The sequence below is a fragment of the Thermobia domestica genome, chromosome 5, assembly GCF_964235325.1.
Source record: "Thermobia domestica chromosome 5, izTheDome1.hap1.1, whole genome shotgun sequence".
NCBI lineage: Eukaryota > Metazoa > Arthropoda > Insecta > Zygentoma > Lepismatidae > Thermobia > Thermobia domestica.
In genome coordinates, this window is record NC_137458.1 from 129,227,240 (window position 1) to 129,247,201 (window position 19,962).

General features: G+C 33.9%; 1 protein-coding gene across 1 annotated transcript in view; it reads right to left on the minus strand.

Moving 5' to 3' along the window:
- The window catches only part of VGlut (Vesicular glutamate transporter), a 436,140-nt gene that overhangs the window by 131,584 nt on the left and 284,594 nt on the right, over nt 1–19,962 (minus strand). The window contains exons 3-4 of the mRNA XM_081759097.1: nt 16,738–16,806; nt 8,218–8,390 (exon numbers count right to left, since the gene is read on the minus strand). Of these exons, the coding sequence (XP_081615223.1) occupies nt 8,218–8,390; nt 16,738–16,806 (242 nt within the window). The remainder of the gene's footprint in view (nt 1–8,217; nt 8,391–16,737; nt 16,807–19,962) is intronic.

Genomic DNA, 19,962 nt, shown 5'->3' on the forward strand with positions numbered 1-19,962 from the left:
AGTTTGGTTGGTCGGCATGACGTCAGCAACTGTGATGAAATCATGAATTCAAACGTCAGCACATTCCTTACCAATGACGTCAGCAATAACTATAAACCAGCAAATACAGTGTCATCAAACGAAATCATTTGAGCAAGTGCTTTTCAGGAGGAAAGATGTGTACTTCTAACGATAAAGAGTTCATCTTCGCAAGCTATTATCCAATAAATATATTTCAAACAAAACATGTGATGATTGGTATCAGTGCTAGAACATTTGAACCTGTGATTCGATTGGGCAAAGCAGAACAATTTGGTGTACAACTGACCTGTGAAGAATGGCAAATATTATGTTCACGAATCGACCAAATGAACGATTATTTTCATGATGAGCTAAATGTGACCATAGTCAAATCATTAGGCTCAAATCATGAAGTGGTGCTGCGTACAGTCCTCGAAGAGAAGATGGTGCTGTTACGTAAAAAGAGTACATTCCATGTCCCTCGCAACATGGTGTATCTAACACAAACGGAATGGAACAAATTCATCAGCGTATTTCAGTGTGTTAAATATGCAGTGGAAGTGTGCAACAAAACAAGTATATTCCTGAAAAAGTACTATTTTGAAAAATGTGTTATGCATATTGTACAACATGTATCTAGATATTGTGATGGTTGTCAACATCGTTCGTGGGTGCATAACTGTATTGATAAACAGTTTATTTGTGATCAAATGGACATTGAGTTTCCACCAATTGATATTGCATTAGACCTTAAAAGACTTCAATTGGAATTAAAATTATATGCTAAAGACAAACTAGTGCAAGAAGTTCAAAATACATTGTATCGACAATATCCAGAACCACTATCTGGTATGGATGTATGTGGAGTGTAATAAAATGATCCATTTCAATGAATTGTGTTTTTTCATTTCAAGTACAACCCCAGGTTCTGACGTGTACTATTGCACCACAATGTTGTCAAAGGTTTTTGTTCTAAACAGTTCCAGTTCTTTACTAATAAGTGCACAAACTTTTAAAAATGTCAAACCAAACTTTGAAACAAAAATTTAGAACAAAAATCTTTGAAACAAAATTTTGAAACGAAAAAAAATTCAAACAAAAAATTTCAAACGAAAAAAATTCAAACAAAATTTTGAAGCGAAAAAAATTTCAAACAAAATTTTGAAAAAAAATTTCAAACAAAAAATTTGGAAACGAAAAATTTCAAACAAAAAATTTTAAACAAAATTTTCGAACAAATTTTCAAACAAAAAATTTCAAACGAAAAAATTTTCAAACAAAAATTTCAAACCAAAAAATCCCGAACAAAATTTTGAAAATTTTCCAACAAAAAATTTTAAACAAAAAATTTGGAAACGAAAAAATGTCAAACCAAAGTTTCAAACAAAAAAAAATTCAAAAACTTTTTAAATGTTAAAACAAAACTGAATGCAGAAAAAGATTTGAAAATCATCAACCAATCAGATTGCACGAAAGATAGTGATCAACCAATCAGATTGCAGGAAAGATAGTGATCATCCAATCAAATTGCATTAACAATAACTTTGCTAGTGTCAGATTACATCACCTTATGATTAAATTTCAAACTGTTGTAGCATGTATTGCCTTTCGTCTATGAGTCATAAGATTCAATAAGGTTAGCTATCAGATTTCAAATCAATCACCACCAATGATCTTAGACTATGAGCTGTGACTAAAGTTCAATGTATTGTTTCAAATTTCGCACCTTATGTTAAAATTCTGTTTATCACCATTCCCAAATTTAAAGAATACTTCTCTTGATATACCTAAGTCTTAGAGTTAATCATATCATTATATGTTCAATAAGGTCAATAATGTCCATCAATTGTTTACCTGAGTAGAACCAACTGTTTTCTAGAAGTGTGTGTGTACTCAAACTTAAGAAGTACCACAACAAAGGAAATGAATCCCTGTGCACTACCTCATCAAGGACAATCACGTGGTACAACGTCTTGCTTACGTTTATATTTGGCGGGAATAATCAAAACCAATGACGCATTATCAAATTATCCTACAAAGTTTCAATGTACCAATGTCCTGGACTCCTAATCCCATCATAGGTCAATAACCGATCACGTGATCATAATGATTTACCCAATGAATGAGATACTATCCAATTTTAAGAACAATTACCAATTATTGATACGACAATAAGAAATGTACCCCTTCCAAAATTTAAGATTGGTACACAAATACACCTGTGTCTTATGAAAAAAGTAATAAATCCTGTACTTATTCAATAATAAAGCCGGTCAATAACATTTAAATTTTGAATATTTGGCCATAAGAGGAACATCAACATCTACAATGGGTCCTAGAAAAACGTTTACCGAATTTTGTTATTTGATAATTCCCAAATTTAAAAGGGAACATAAACATATAAAGGTAATAAACCTCTGTACATATCCATATAACATGCTAAATAGGGGTCAATAACCTCCGAAATTTGATTTTTGGTAGTTCTTTACCTATGAAAAGGGAACGATGTGGACCATCCAAATTTATAGTGGTACATATTGGAGACCTGTACTATGATACCAAATGCTTATATTAAACAATTTCTAAAACCGAGTGGATGAGCCAAGATACCCCTCCCAAATTTTTAAAGGATGCATCAATGTACCCATATCTTATGATAGGAAATGAACCTATATACATGACCATATAACCATATAAGGTAATAAAACCTCATCAAAGGGGAGAAATTGGGCCAAAAACCAAACACATGGTACAACATATTGCTTATGTTTATATTTTAGCAATTTTGTACCCCTAAAAGAGAACGATGTGGACCACCCAAATTTATCATGATACATGTTGAGTCATGTACTATGATACCGAATCCCCTCCCGGGGTGCATCAATGTACCTATGTCTTATGATAGGGAATGAACACCTATACATTACCATATAAGGTAATAGGACCTCATCCAAAGGAATAAATTAGGTCAAAAACCCCGAAATTTGAATTTTTGGCAATTTTGTACCCCTAAAAGGGAACGAGGTGGACCACCCAAATTTATCATAATACATATTAGGGTCTTGTACTATAATACCAAATGTTTAAATTGGGCAATTTCCAAAATTTAAGGGGTGGGCCAAAGTACCCCTCCCAAATTTTTAAAGGAGTGCACAAATATACCCATATCTTATGAAAGGTAATGGACCCCTATACATGACCATATAACTAAATAGGATAATAACACCTCATCAAAGGGGATAAAATCGACCAAAAACCAAACACATGGTATAACGTATTGCTTACGTTTATATTTTGGCAATTTTGTACCCCTAGAAGGAAACGAGGTGGACCACCCAAATTTATCATAATACATGTTAGGGTCCAGTACTATAATACCAAATATATAAAATGATCAATTTCCAAAATTTAAGGGGTGGGCCAAGGTACCCCTCCCAAATTTTTAAAGGGGTGCACAAATGTACGTATGTCTTATGATAGGGAATAGACCCCTATACATAACCATATAAGGTAATAGGACTTCATCCAAGGAAATAAATTGGGCCAAAATACCAAACACGTGGTACAACGTATTGCTTACGTTTATAATTTGGCAAATTTGTACCCCTAGAAGGGAACAAGGTGGACCACCCAAATTTATCATAATACATGTTAGGGTGCAGTACTATAATACCAAATGTTTAAATTGGTCAATTTCCAAAATTTAAGGGGTGGGCCAAGGTGCCCCTCCCAAATTTTTCAAGGGGTGCACAAATATACCCATATCTTATGAAAGGGAATGGACCCCTATACATGACCATATAACCATATAACGTAATAACACCTCATCAAAGGGGATAAAATCGACCAAAAACCAAACACGTGGTATAACGTATTGCTTACGTTTATATTTTTGGCAATTTTGTACCCCTAGAAGGAAATGAGGTGGACCACCCAAATTTATCATAATACATATTATGGTCCTGTACTATAATACCCAATGTTTAAATTGGTCAATTTCCAAAATTTAAGGGGTGGGCCAAGGTACCCCTCCCAAATTTTTCAAGGGGTGCATTAATATACCCATATGTTATGAAAGGTAATGGACCTCTGTATACGCCCATATAACTATATAGGATAATAATACCTCATCAAAGGGGATAAATTAGGTCAAAAAACCCCGAAATTTGAATTTTTGGCAATTTTTTACCCATGAAAGGGAACGACATAGACACCCAATACTAATAGAGGTACATACTGTGGTCCTAGGCTACCATACCAAATTTTTAGATTTGGCAATTTCCAAAATTTAAGGGGGTGGTCCTATGTACCCCTGCCAAAATTTAGGGGGTGGGCCATGGTACCCCTGCCAAAATTTAGAGGGGGTGGTCCTAGGTACCCCTAGGTCATTGACCCCGGGCCAAGGTCATTGACCTTTCACCCCGGTCATAAAAGAGAGTGAGGATGAGTCATTCGGGCGAACGTCGGGGCCTACTACTTTGGTAGAATATTCTGACGAATAAAAGAGTTTCACACTTGAAAACAGTTTGAGAAACGCTGTCTTAAGATAACTGAGACTTTACTTTTAGAAAAATGTCCCTAATGGCTGCGAATTTTGATATATTTGACAAATACATACACATTTTAAATTAATACTCAACATGTCAATTGTAGAAACTATTTCTATATAATGTTTATACTGTATCTTTATTACTGCAATTGAAGAAGGAAGAAAAACATAACTGATAACACAGGTCTGCAACCCCCTCCCCCCAAAAAAACTATATTGAGTCCTTTCCTCTGATTCTTATAGATTTTTGTATTCTTAATACAGAGGAAATACTCAAAATATTTCGTCGCGTTAGATTTGCTTGCAAGTCTAGAGTATACAGCTTCGGCATTTGCTATTGAACGAACAATGTTGTGAGATATTTTCTATCAGTAAATTCTTGCACATTCTTGTAATAACAAAAGAGACACTGACCAAAGCTTAAAACTTTATTTTAAATTATAATTTGTAACTGTTTCGGATATCTAGCATATCCTTCTTCAGACACGATCGAAATTAATGAAAATACAGACATATATATAAATGTTGTTATAACAGAGTTTAAATTCTTTAACCGTCGTATATATAGCCATTGTTATAAAAAAATTAAATTCTTTTAACAGTCATATATAGAGTCATTGTTGTACTTTTTTATTTTTATTTATTTATTTATTTATTTATTTTTCTTATTTACCGAATCCTTCAGCCAATCCTATAAGTCTTCGTGTTCACTTTCCAATTCATCACTTCCTTCATTTTTGGTTCTTATAAGGGCCTTTTATTTTTATTTTTATTTTTTATTTTTTTTTATTTATTTATTTTTTTTATTTTATTTTATTATTTTTTTTTCTATGTTATTCAAACTTCCTTGCCATGATTCATTAATTGGTAAGCCCCCTGTCCAGTTCATCAGTTTATCTCTTCCTACCTTCTTTATCCAATCCGCTTCTTTCCACTTCCTTATTATCATTCTTTTCTCCATCTCCAATACTTCCGTCTTATCCCAATTAATTGCGTGATTCGTCTCCTTAACATGTTTGTATATGGCATTGGTATCTTTTTTCTTCCTAACATCATCTTCATGTTGTTTTATCCTTTCTTTCATTCTCTTTCCTGTCTCTCCTATATATGACATATCGCAGTCCTCACACCATACCCTGTAAATGACCCCTTCTTCCTCTTCATTAATCTTTTTAGTTCCTTTTCTATTCTTCTTCTTTATTGATCTTAATAAAGTTTCTCCTCTCTTTCTATAAGTTCTGACCCCTCCTTTCTTCAATAAATTCTTCAGTTTCTCCGTTTCTTCTCCCATACTTTCTATGCCATGCCATTTTCCACTCTCATCCTCTTCATTCTTCTTTCTCCCTCTCTTCCTTTTCCTGCGTTCTTCTTCCTTCTCTAACACTTTCTTGCTGTAACCGTTCTTCTCTAACTGTCTGTAGAATTTCTGTATGCTCTCCTTCCTTCCTTCCTCTTCGTCCTCCATCATTTCTATTCTTCTTATCATATTTGTTATGAAATTTCTCTTTGTACTCCTATCCACGTCGCTCCTCTCATGGCAGTACAATCCCGCTGAGCACTCTTTCTGGTACCACCTCGTAACCAGGCCTTCTCCTTGTTTAATTATGGTCATGTCTAAAAAGTTTATTTTTCCATTTTCTTCCAACTCCATTTCCAAGCTTATGCCTTTTTCTTTATCTTCCACACTATCTTTGAAGGTCTCTAATTGTCTCCTAGTCCCTTTCCACAAGCCTAGACAGTCATCCACATACCTACAAAATATGATCAAGTTCTTACCCCCTTCTTCTTTCACCTTTTTCTCCCATTTGTTCATAATTATTTCTGCCAGTACTGGGCTCAGCCTCGAACCTATACTGATTCCTTTTCTTATTTTTACCACTTTCTCACCGATTATACAATAACTGTTTTCCCATATTAACTTCAGAGCCTTAACTACTTTTTCTTTTGTCCATCCTTTTATACTTTTACTACCCATTTCTTCCTCTATGACACTTATTATTGCTTCTCTACTAAGGCTCGGGAACATAGCCTTAACATCAAGACTAAACATAAGCTTTCTGCCTCCAATAAGATCCACTCTTCTTAACAATTCCTTGGCTTCTTCTGTGTTCTTCACTCTGCACGATTCTTGTCCTTCTCTTATGCTTTCACAAATCTCCTTCAACTCCTTCTCTAGTGGCTCCCAGTAGTTGCCTCTACAGTCTAGTACTGGTCTAAGCTTCACCTCTTTCTTGTGTAATTTTGGGAAACCTTTCATTCTTGGTATCCTTCCTTGTATATTTATCCATTTTTTGAAACCTCTTCCTTCTTTCATTACTTTCTTCAATAGATCCTCTTCCTTCATGTCCTTATCCCCTATAACCTCATATGTATTGTCACATAAATCTTCCAGTTTCTTCTTGTACCATTCTTTCTCCATAACTACCACTGCTCCACCTTTGTCCGCCTGTTCTATTACTATGTCCTTCCTACTTCTCAACATCATAAGACCCCTTTTTTCTTTCTTCTTCAAATTCTCTTTACTCCTTTTCTTCATGCTGTTCTTCACTAACGCTACTGCTCTTCTCCTTATCTTCTCTCTCTGTTCTTCTTTAACGTCCGTTAAGGCCTCTTCCACTGAGTAAATCAGCTCTCTAAAGTCTATTTCCCCTTCTTTCACCTTGAATTTGTGACCTAAACTAAGAAGTTCTTCCTCCTCTTCCGTTATTCTCACGTCTCCCAAGACCACTATTCTAATTTTTTCTCTTTCTTTGCTTTTTTCTCTACGCCATCCTAAAGCTTTTCCTTTCTTCATCAGTCTCTCTTTCACTTTTTCTTTAAAACTTCTTTCCCACTTCTCCAAATTCTCCATAACCACTTCTCTTACAAACACTGTCAGTCCGTCTTCTATTTCACTTCTTATTCTATCTGTAGTCTCTCTACTCCTCCTTTCTTCTTCTTTATTTCTTCTAATTACACTCCACACTAGTTCTTTTTCGGCCTTTTTTAGTAATCTCTTAAATCTCAGTGATGTGTGATCCACTCCTTTCTTCATAATCCTGAGACCTCTTGGTGTTACTTCTTCTTCTTCTATTTCATTAATTTCGATCGTGTCTGAAGAAGGATATGCTAGATATCCGAAACAGTTACAAATTATAATTTAAAATAAAGTTTTAAGCTTTGGTCAGTGTCTCTTTTGTTAAAACAATTAATCCAAAGCCATGAATAATCTTACTATTCTTGTAATCTACAATGAATTCTGAAATATTGATATGGGATACAAAATGAGGGGAAATGTAGGGCAATTAGGGAAAGAGGATGAGGAAAAATAGATATATATTGGAGGAAGGGAATTTTGGACTAGTGTTGGATGATTAAGCGGGACGTTGAAAATATCAGAAACTGAAAGAGAACCAGGAAAAGGATAGAAGATAAGAAAAGATTTCATGAGTAAACAGAATAATTATTGAACCTGTCATGAATAGCAAATGTAATGCTCTTGTACCTGTTAATGAGACTGTTTTTTGACAAATCACTGTATTTACTTCCTTATTTTGCAAGCAAGCTATATGTGATGAGAAAATGAAGGTCATTTAAAGAGTCAGTACATCCCAAAACGTAATAATAATCAATGAAACAAACAGATACAACAAATATTTTTTACAGACTTATATAATTTTATATCTTACCTACGCAAGTAAGAAAAGCTACTGTATATCGCTTCGTGCAGCAAGGGCATTCTGGCCGGACATATTTGTCAATCCATCGTAATGGCGGTCTATCTGGTTCTGGTAATGAATCTGGTGTGCCGAGTTCATCTCTTCCTACAAATCCTTTCTCGTCTTCGGATTTGTCAAATCCTCTGAAAAAGCAAAATAGGAGAAACTCTGAAAAAACAAAAATGAAAAAGGAAATGGAAAGGACAATATTGTGACATCCAAAGTATTCCAATTATAGCAGTGTACAGGGTAATAAAAATATCTTGTCAACTCATGTCTTTTTGTTTCAAGGAATTATTTCTTTCTATTTCAGATTGTGGCTGCAGTAGGCAATTCCACAGTAGGGAATCCTTTGGACATTCATTGCACACTGGTGAAATATGCATTGCGTATGTATAACTTGCTTTACGCTGATATGGACCGCTCCTCTATGGTTTCTCTAATCCGAAAGAGCGTGTGTTGAAGTTTAACTATTCCACGATTTTGGACAGCCCAAGTCGGAAAATATTCACCTTTTAAATCGGAATTTCAAAGTGTGTGCCAGTGTGAAGTTGGTTTCCCGAACGTTATTTTGTTAGTATCTCTAAATGAGTTTCGAAACACAGGATTTTCTTCTAAGCTATCAACAACGAGCGATAAAGAAACGATTGACCTCGGTTTTTAACGGGATAGACGGGATAGATATGAGGGTAAAGCTTGTATACCAATACACGCTTTCGCCTCATATCTATTCTGTTTATCAATACAAAACTTGATACAACACATTTATTATTCCGTATAGTATTTCTCGAGATACATTTGGATTGTGTGCTTTTACTCGGGGCCACTCCAGAGGAGTCCAAACTTGATAGGAGGGATTTCTGGAGGGAATATTCCAGACATCCTTCCAATTTTCCCTGTTCAAGTACGTTATGGAGCCCAATACATAGCACCTCTGGAAAGCTTATTTCATGCTGAAGAGAATGAACTATAAACCATAACATTCCAATGAACAGTGTTGATGCAATAGCTATTCATTGCGAGTCTACCATTTTCTTTATACTAACAGGGTTAATGGGCCCCAGTCACTTACTCCGTTGTATATGGCACCTAACTTTTTGTGCATTAACATATCTTTATTATGTTTATCGAATGGATTGGTTTGATTCGAATGTCCGGCAGTGTTCGTAGGTTTCCGTAAGAAAATTTCCCTCGACTGACAAAATTTTCCCTTTCCTTATCAAATTTTCCCTAGTTTGTTGAGTGTCCAATTCCTATGACAGAAGTTACGTGATGATATAAATTCAGCTATAGTAAAGTAAGTCCCGACCAAATTTGTTTTATTCATTTGCTTTTTGCTTCTTTCATTCTGCTTTTTACTTATTCATTCACTTTTTTAAACCAAAAAATTACAAACAAATACATCCAATCAACAATAGGCGCAAATTTTGCTATTTTGAACAGACACACACACATATAGCTACACAGCAGTTCCGTGCCGTGGAAAATCATCTCTCGGGGCTAGAGAATATGACGGCGTCCCCATACATATATTTCAAATATTTTTCCTCTCCTTTTTTCCTTTTTTTCTCCCCCTTATTTTGCGCCGCCTTACTTTAGCGCCCGGGGTCGTCGCCTTGCTTGCTCCCCCATACGGCACGGTACTGCTACACAGACTATTGCTATAGTATTGGTTTATTTCTTAGGAACAAAGAAGAATATAAACATTTACACTGGTCAATCATTTCCCCGGATTTTCACGCTTTAACGAAAAATTCCCTTTTTCCTTTTTGCTAAATTTACCTATGAAATTTCCCTAGATTAGGGAAATTTCCCTCAAACCACGAACACATACCCGTTCCTCGTGAGATTATAACACTTAGAAACTTTCTGGAAGGATTCTATTATTTAGCTCTTATGTTCATTTGGAGAGCTGAAGATTTGCAGAACGTACGATTAGCTTGTTCTATATTCCTGTAATTAGTTTCTAGTTTTACCCTTTCAATTGTAAAAGGCAATAGTGAAACTTTAATTAGTGGAATAGATTGTTTACGAGTAATAGATTTCACTGTTCTTTTAGTGAAATTTAGAACTGTATATATCATAACTAGCTTTGCTTTGTACGAATTCGTAAAATTTTAGCTTTTTTGGTTTAATGGCATTTCAATGCCGGCGCCATCTTAGTTTTTTAAAACTCATTCATTAAGGTGGAGGAAGTAATTATGTTTTTGTTTTCTTTGAAATAAACTGGAATTTGGCTGATTTAACTGATTTCTTAAGGTGGAGGAAGTAATTATGTTTTTGTTTTCTTTGAAATAAACTGGAATTTGGCTGATTTAACTGATTTCTTCCTCACGTGAACTTAAATGTACCTTGCATTTTCAAAATGAAGTTTGCATTATTTATAAATTTAATATTGTAATTTTAAAATTATAATTACCAACCACAAAATTTAATTTTCACGAAGTAAGGAACATTTTTAAAAAGGGTTTTGAGATAAATTTGCAATTTACATATTTTTGGCATAAATTTTAAATTTTTCGTCCAGTGGTGTTACTTTTAAGGAGGGTAGGAGAGGCAATTGACCCAGTTGAGTTTCAGATATACATATACGAGTATTTTAATCAGTTGTATACACTAATGAAAACACATGAAACCTTATGTAGATGGAGAATTTTGCCCCCAACTCCCTAACAAAATCTGAAATGATGTTGCTCTCATCCACCTAAAATACGCATTTTAATTAAACTGACATAATAAAAATGCAATGCAAGGTAAATAGGTATTAACTATGTTTCAAAATTTATTTCAAACGGTCCAATCGTTTTCTCGTCATGCTATCACAAACAAGATCACTTCGTTTCCATGCAATTGTTTCCCTGTTTGCTGTACGCTACAGATTAAAACCGTGTTTAATTAAAAGTTCTACTTGTTTAAATGTAACATTCTTTTAGTTTTTCCAACTAACTTGTGGTTATACAAATATTAATGGTCAAATCTAAATATAATTTGTAGTACGCTTCATGTGGGCGTGCGGTTAAGCTTGTTAAAACATTGCACTGTCCAAAATGTAAAGTGTAACATCTGTCTGTAGTGTATATACTGTGCTCATCTGAATCAGTTAATAAATTATACTTAGGTATTGTGGTTGACATGGACGGGATTTATTTGTATAAATAATTACCAATGGCTCCGAATAACTTTGGAAGGGGGGATTTCACGTATTTGTATTTCATTGCCATATCCAATGAAAGATCCAAGCAAATATATCCAGACTCTAAAGGAGGATAAACTTTGGGGGAATGTCTCTCTCTACCCCCAGGATCGGTCCCCATAATTACAACCTATTTTATATTAATTATTGCAATTTCATTTAAATATTATAATCTTTAATTCACTAACTCACGGGAAATTTTTAATACTGTAAATTGATTTATTCTGTAATATATGAGGCAGGGAACCAGTCTCCAGACTACTCGGCGTAGACGTTAAGGGGTCGTTCACATATTACGTAATGCGGCAAAGGGGGGGACAGGGTTCGGCCTTGCGTACAAGGGGCAGGAGGGCTTTAGGTCATCGTTACGTAACACAGTTTTTTGCCGTAACTTTTATTTTTATTCTCAGATTTATATGCAATCTTTTAAAAAATAATTTTATTCAGTTCTTTTTTTTATAAATTAACTAGAACTCCCGTTTTTCATAGGGAAGAGTACCTTTCATTTCGGATATAAAGGGCAACAAACCTGTCACCAATCAACTATCACCAAAAACTATGGGTTCTACACAAATATCGGTCATTTTCGATCATTTTTATACATCTCCCCCTCCCTAAGTTGCGGGGCTAAATTTTAATTTAAACGGTATCGAAAGTGTTACTGTTCATCTCAGCGACTCCGAATACTATGGACTCAACACTAACGATCGGTCATTTTTGAACATTTTTATATGCCATCCCCCTCTTCCCCCATGTTGCGGGACGAATTTGGATTTAAACAGCATAGAAAGTGTCACTGTTTATCTCAGCGACCCCCAAAACTATGGATTAGAAACTAATATCGGCCATTTTCGATAATTTTTATATATATTCCCCTCCCTGTCTCAAACGTGGACGCTAATCCTGACCTATTTAGGTTAAAGTTTTGTGTATTATTTATTTATGATCTAGAAAAAGGGTTCTGAAAATATTTTACTTATTTATTAGAAGTATGTGTAAGTCTTCTCAGTAGTATACAAGTTTACATTTTTTAGATTCTGAGTCCGAAAATGCTGCAGGTTTCTGGGAAAGCTTATAAGCACTGGATGTCCTGTTACTAGACCAGAAAAAAATAGGGAATCATTTATGTTGAGAAATTATTTATTCATGACCTAGAACTTAGGCTCTGAGAATATTCTACATTTTTTTTAGAAATGCATGTAAGGCTTCGCAGTAATATAGAAGCTTAATTCTAGATTCTGCGTTCGAAAATGCTGACACTTTCTGGGAAAGCTTACAAATGCTTGATGTCTCGTTGCCAGAGCAGAAAAAACAGGGTATAATTTATATTGAAAAATTATAAATAATGAAATCTTCTGTTCTCAGTTTCGTACTTGCACAAAGTATTTGTTCCCGTATCTCAACATTGAGAAGAAAAACAAACCACCAATCAAATCCGATTTCTACTTTGGAAGGGGGACAAGATTATCACTCCTGACAAGTAGAGCCTGGAGGCATATTGACTCAATGGTAGAGAGCTCACTTCTGGTGCGAGAAGGTTTCTGGTTCAGTCCTAGGCCACGTGAATTTGTGTGGACAATATACAACGACTTATCGAGAATAGTCGTTAACCTGGTTCGGCTAAGTAAGATATACAAATTTCGAGTGGAATTTCTTTGCATGTAAAAATTAGCTTCAATAATTATATACGATTATTCTCACCTTTACTATTAGAATCATAAAGTCGGTGAACGGTGTTAAAAATGGTTTATTAGTTGATATACTTTATAATATCTTTTCCTTAAAACTGTCAAGCACACAAACTTGCTGACTAGGTATCCATAAACATGTACATAGCAACAACTATCCCATAATAATATTTTACATATCTTAAAAACATTCTTCTTTTGTTAATATGAAATTAACATTCTATCAAGTATAGTGCACATGTATGAGCACTTTCTGCCCAAGGTACAGGTAATTATTACTCAATCCAAAGTATTTTGTTATATAAAATGTCGCCCGACAAATGGACTGAATATAAAAGTCATGAGTAAGCTTGGCTTTTATCTTCAAGAACCACTGGTCCGTTTACAATGGTGTTCTTACATTGCATATGTCCATCACATTTTGATCGCACCTCGTATATCTCTTCATTACATTTCACATATATATATTTTTAACAAATCTTACACTTCATCAATACTTATCTTTTATTACAATAATTATATTTATTTCATTATTATTCACTATATTATTATTATATTTTCTTATTAAAAATATCGTCGCTCATTTAATTAATCGTTGAAGGGTGCGAATTCAAAAATCGTAAAGGACAAACATGAGTTACAAATAGTCAGGGCGCATTATATAATAAATAAGTTAGATGTTTTAAAATAAACATTGGATTCCTAAGGCATCAAAACATAGAAGAATCTCATTCAAGATAGTCGTTGAATAATTAGTTTTATAGAATGGATCTTATTCTTAACATAATCTTTGACAATTAAGTTTTCAACACAAATCAATCTAATATAAATAATCTTTGCTTTTAATCATTTATGAATTAAATTATAATTCTTACATATATTAAAAACATTTGAGAATTATCATTGATTAATGAGAATTAAAGATAATTAAATTGAATAAAAATAAAATAAATGTTCATGAAAATCTATAGCTGATATGGGTTTAACCAAATTTCATTAACGGTAATCAGGTTACATTCGTACTGGCATACGATTCTAATAAAGTACATTGTACTGCGCAATCATGATTAGGTTCTACAATATGTTGTACATGTATTTCTTCGTGATTCTGATTTTGATATGAAATGCCATCTCTTGTTCTCCAATTACGTCTATCCACGTAGTTCGCTGTATTCCTGGAATTTCGCCATACATTACGTCTATTTTTAAACCTATTTTGATTATATGGTCTAACATATGGATTGCTACGATTAATTAGGTTAGGCGGATTCCCTACATAACTTTGCCTATTTTGCTCATTTTGATTGCTAGAATTTACTCGGCTTAGGTTATGTTCCGTATTATTCACACTTCGGATATTCAAATTCCGAACTGGCACAAAATGATCTGAATTATTCTTATTTTTACCCATTCCGGCTTGTTGATTCATAGCATGGTATTGAGTTTCATAGCATTGAACAAGCATTAATAAATGGTTGAAACTCATACACTGGGTGGAAAATAAGATCTGTTGTAACTTAAATGGAAGCAAATTTCGAATCGATGCTATTATTCTCGATTCCGATTGCAATGGATTAACGACCTTTAATTCGTTGTATGTATTTACAACAAACTCTACAACAGATTTATGCAATCGAGGATTGAAGTGTTGATTTCTAATGGTGGCATCTCTATTTGCCAGTAAAAAGTCATTTTCATAATTTGCGATTAGTGCCGCTTTGAATTCTTCATAAGTACTGATGTGATCACGTACTGCTTTAAACCATAATGAACAAGGTGGGAGTAATACATGAGGGATTAATTTCATATATTGTGATCTATCTATACACATAATATTGCACTCATCCTGGAATTTCTCTAAGAAAGAAGTAGCATTCTCGTTACACTTACCACTGAATTTACTCATAGCTCGTATTTCACTCATCTTAACACTTAATTTTACCTTCCTTTTATCATTCCGTGTACTTGTTGAGTGATAGTTCCTATCCATTACGTGATGTGTTGTTACACCATCTATGTTTCGCCCATCTGTACTCTTCGGATGTATTTCGTCCAATATAATATCCTCATCAGACCCCGGCGAAGGTGAGTTCATCACTGGTGAGTGGGGAAACTCCAAGCGATCACTACCCAAGTTATTACGGTATGTGTTGTCCTTAACCTGTAGCGTTCTAATCTCTTCCTGTATAGTAGCTAACAATTGCGTATTTACACGTATGTTGTTAGAATTGTTGATGATCTGGATCTTTTGCTGTTGAACGGAAGATTCTATCACTTCTAAATCTTTTTTTACAGCACTGATTTCTTGGTTTTGGTGATTGTGCTTCTCCTGACAATCATCGGATATTCTTTTTAACTTTTCCTCGAATTGTGAGGATATGTCATTCACCACCTGGACAATTGTCTGTCTCGTTTCATCTGACTTCTGTTCTATCCGTCTACTTAATTCTTCATATTGCTTGTTAGATTCGTCAAACTTCTGTTCCATTCGTCTACTTAATTCTTCATATTGCTTGTTAGATTCATCAGACTTCTGTTCTATGGTCTGCTTTATCTCGGTAGACATCTGAATCAATTGTCGCTGTAAAGCTAACAAGATTCGGTCTTCCGATGTCAATCCTGGTGTTACACTAGTTTCACCGTTGTCACTATTATTTGATTCATGCTCCGTTGTTTCGTTGACCATTTTTCTTTCAATTATTTTACCAGTTCTCAATACAGTCAAATTTGTATTCATTAACTAAAAAAGTAAATTCACTCCTACTATGCTTCGGGATGAGAATTTACAGTATATCCCGGGTGAGGTAAACCAAAATTTTTACAACGACTTATCGAGAATAGTCGTTAACCTGGTTCGGCTAAGTAAGATATACAAATTTCGAGTGGAATTTCTTTGCATGTAAAAATTAGCTTCAATAATTATATACGATTATTCTCACCTTTACTATTAGAATCATAAAGTCGGTGAACGGTGTTAAAAATGGTTTATTAGTTGATATACTTTATAATATCTTTTCCTTAAAACTGTCAAGCACACAAACTTGCTGACTAGGTATCCATAAACATGTACATAGCAACAACTATCCCATAATAATATTTTACATATCTTAAAAACATTCTTCTTTTGTTAATATGAAATTAACATTCTATCAAGTATAGTGCACATGTATGAGCACTTTCTGCCCAAGGTACAGGTAATTATTACTCAATCCAAAGTATTTTGTTATAAATATCATAGACCTATCTGTAGGTTCTCTCGTTTCCTTCTGCGTTCGAATTCTACGACTTCTTTAAATTTAATTCATTCTTCTTAATTAATCATCTTCTTTAGTTTAAAGAGTATTAGTATGCAACGTTAAAATAATATTTTCATGTAACTTCATTCACGTACAGAGGCTGCTTTGTACCAGAGTATATTGCATATTCATCTGTGCACACGCCAACAGATTGAATTCAGCATTTAAATAGCAGCTCCTGTCCTTCATAGTCTCCGAGTACTATTTTATTACAAACAATAATTAAAAAAAATACATCTCGACTATAACTTTTGCATCAAATGATTCAATAACGTTACTAATTCTAAGTAAGTGTAAAGATATATCTACTTACCCAAGCGTTGGCTTAACATGTTTTAGATTTTTCATAGCTGGCATCTCGAATTCTTCATAGCGGATGTTGCTGCAATTAAAGAAAAAAATATTATTATTATTATTATTATTATGGTTGGTTAATATGAATCATAAAATGAACCATTTCATGTATCATTATGTAATTTCTAAGAACTAAAATCATATTTCTGGTATCATATCACACTTTAATAACTTAATTGCCATATATATACCTTAAGAAATTCAAGGGTTCTTGGCACAGAAACAAACGTTCTGACATTACCTAGGTAGATTCATTTTCATGTCAAATTCTCAATAAAATATTCAATTTGTTAAATATCCTTGGTGAATCTATTTGACATTTAATGTAGGGTCTACATTATAACAGTGCAAGGTCTTCAATTAATATATTTTTTCTTATGTTTGTCAGATTATGCAGATTAAATACCATCGGAGTCTAAATATTTAAAATGTTATGCCAAATTATTAACTTTCTTGATCAAATTGTTTCAATTAAAAAACGAATTAATCGTTCAAATATGCGACCATACGTGTACATCAAGATTACCAGGAACAAGATAGAATTTTAACATTATACAATTTTGAACATTGGAAAATCATTCCTTCAGAAGTCTCGGGGCACAACAGCATCCAAAGACGTAACCATTATTACAATATACTAGGCCAAATTTACAATATATAAGGTATGGCAGGTTTTATGGGCCTATTTTACTGTATATTGCGATCTTCTTTTATCATATCCTCTTGCAAACAACTCCCATATGTAATTTGCAGTTTGTAAAAAAAAATTTTTGATTATTGCTGAGCCTGATGAAATCATACCAGAATCAGATTTTACGCTAGTTTTATTTTTTTAAAATTGTTCTTCGTATGTAGTTTTTGACTTATTTGTGTTTTTCTCGTATTTCAATATGCAGCGTTTGTAGTATTTGTATTTTTCTTACATTTGAATATGCAGCGTTTGTTATATTTGTACTTTTCTTGTATTTCAATATGCAGCGCTTATTGTATTTTTTATTTTTCTTATATTTCAATATCGACCGCTTGTTGTATTTATATTTTTCTTATATTTTAATATGCAGCGTTTGTTGTGTTTGTATTTTTCTTATATTTCAATATACAGCATGTATTGTTTTTTTAAAATATTTTCACCAGTTTTATTTCTCTTATTTCAGTTGTTTTTTTAAAATAAAAAGCTCTTTACTTGTTTAATATTCTTTACTGCATTTAGCAATAAATATGTAAATAATAGTATGTCTATCAAAGTGAAAAATACAAATTAATTTTAAAAAAATATTTTTTCTGCTACAAGATCCTAATAACGTTTATCTTTTTCAGCTGTTCTAGCGCTCTCTATGTATTTCTCATGCGACCCCCTCTAGATTTTTCACCTTAAGAAATCTCGAGCCAAGATAACTGATATTCTACTGCAGTAAATTCACAAAATTTTCAATGCAAAGGGAAAATAACATTCTTACGGTAATTTTACGGACAATTGTAAAAACTTATTTGGCAATCAAATATGCATCTTCGTTTACTTAATTGAAATTTGAGTTTAGCGTCCCTTTCAGCTGCAAGACTATGTGAGGCGTGAACCTACAGTTTAACAAGGGATTCAAACCACATGAGCTCTCGACGAAAATCGAACCCGGGTTTTCCTCATCAAAGACGCGTACGCTAACTGCTTAGCCACACGGGAGCTCTTTCTTTTACTAACTAGATTAGTTATGATAAAATAAATAAATAAATAAAACCTTCTTTCAGGATAAAGTTTCAGATTACTGGATGTTTAACTGATATATTCATACAATCCTCTTATTTATTATATATTAATTCTTGATCTTTTCACACCCGTTTCTTCCATTCTTTTTGTGAAATATCTTCACATGTTATATAATAACTCTGATGTTGTACGAAGACTAAGGGTAAAAAGGTATCAGTAGAACAGGAGCGACACGTTACTTAAACATATCATGCAGTTTGCGCATACATATATAACACAACAGTGTATATATATGTGTGTAACGTGTAACATGAAAGTTCTTCATTAATGATCAATAACCATGATACCCCCTTGAGAATTTATGAAGTAATGTCTCCCTTAGTTCTCTAACCCCCTACTGCCTCTCTTTTCAACCAGCTTTAAATTTGTGGACTGCGTAACAGCGCCTGGGGGATTGTGTTGTGTAGTGACGCTTGCTTTATGAAACGAGAGAAGAGAAGAGGAGACAGTTTTGGCATCGTTTAATAATGCGATGTCATGACCTTATAGCTTGCTTCCTCTCCCCCGCGCCCCAACACGTTCTTCTTCGATTTCAACGATCCCCCCTCTTTGCTAACCTAGCAACTTTTCACTCATCCTGTTCCCCCTTTCTTCCCCACGCTTTTCCTTTTGGGAAAAGATAATGAGTGAGTGAATGTGTTCAACATCAACCTCCTTGTATGTCTGTATGTGAGTGTGTGTGTCAGTCGCCTGCTTTTCAGGCGTGAAAAATGAGCAAATTGCAATCTAGATAATTGCAAATGCATCCACGGATGTTTTTGGTTATATTCTCGTTACCACCACTGGTGGTGGTTCATGCCATGGATATGAATAATGTCTAGAGCGTAAAGTTAATGGATATGATGTTACAATGAGATTAGTATGTAGCAAATCGGCTGTGGAAATTGGAATTGTGGGAAATTGTAGTTAAAGTGGAGTAGAGGGGAGAGAGTAAGGAGTGACATGTACGATATAACGTTCTTGCTTTGCTGGAGGACAATTTAGTGTTAATAAGTACGTATGTGTATGGGTTGTTTGATGACACGGTACTTGATTTGACTTATTTGCATGAATGTATTAACACGCACTTCGTTAAAGCTGTAAAAGGTTTCAATTTGAATTTACACTTATGACTAACTCCTGAATTGTTTCCATTTGCGTATTATAAGCAGTGATATAATGTTAAAATTTTGATTCCGTGGTTTTTGCCTATCGTACTGATTGCTCATTCGTGAGTTGCATGGCTTTTTTCCGAAAGAAGAGTGTTGTGGCTTTTGCTCGGAAAGAACCGGTCTTGCGTTAAGAGCACAAAAATCTTAGGAGAATGAGTAATTATAATATCTAATATTTAATACTAATATTTACTTATTGTCGCTATTTCCAATCATTTTATATTACCATTTTCTATTTTTTAAATACACCTTCCCTCTAGCATAGTAGCTA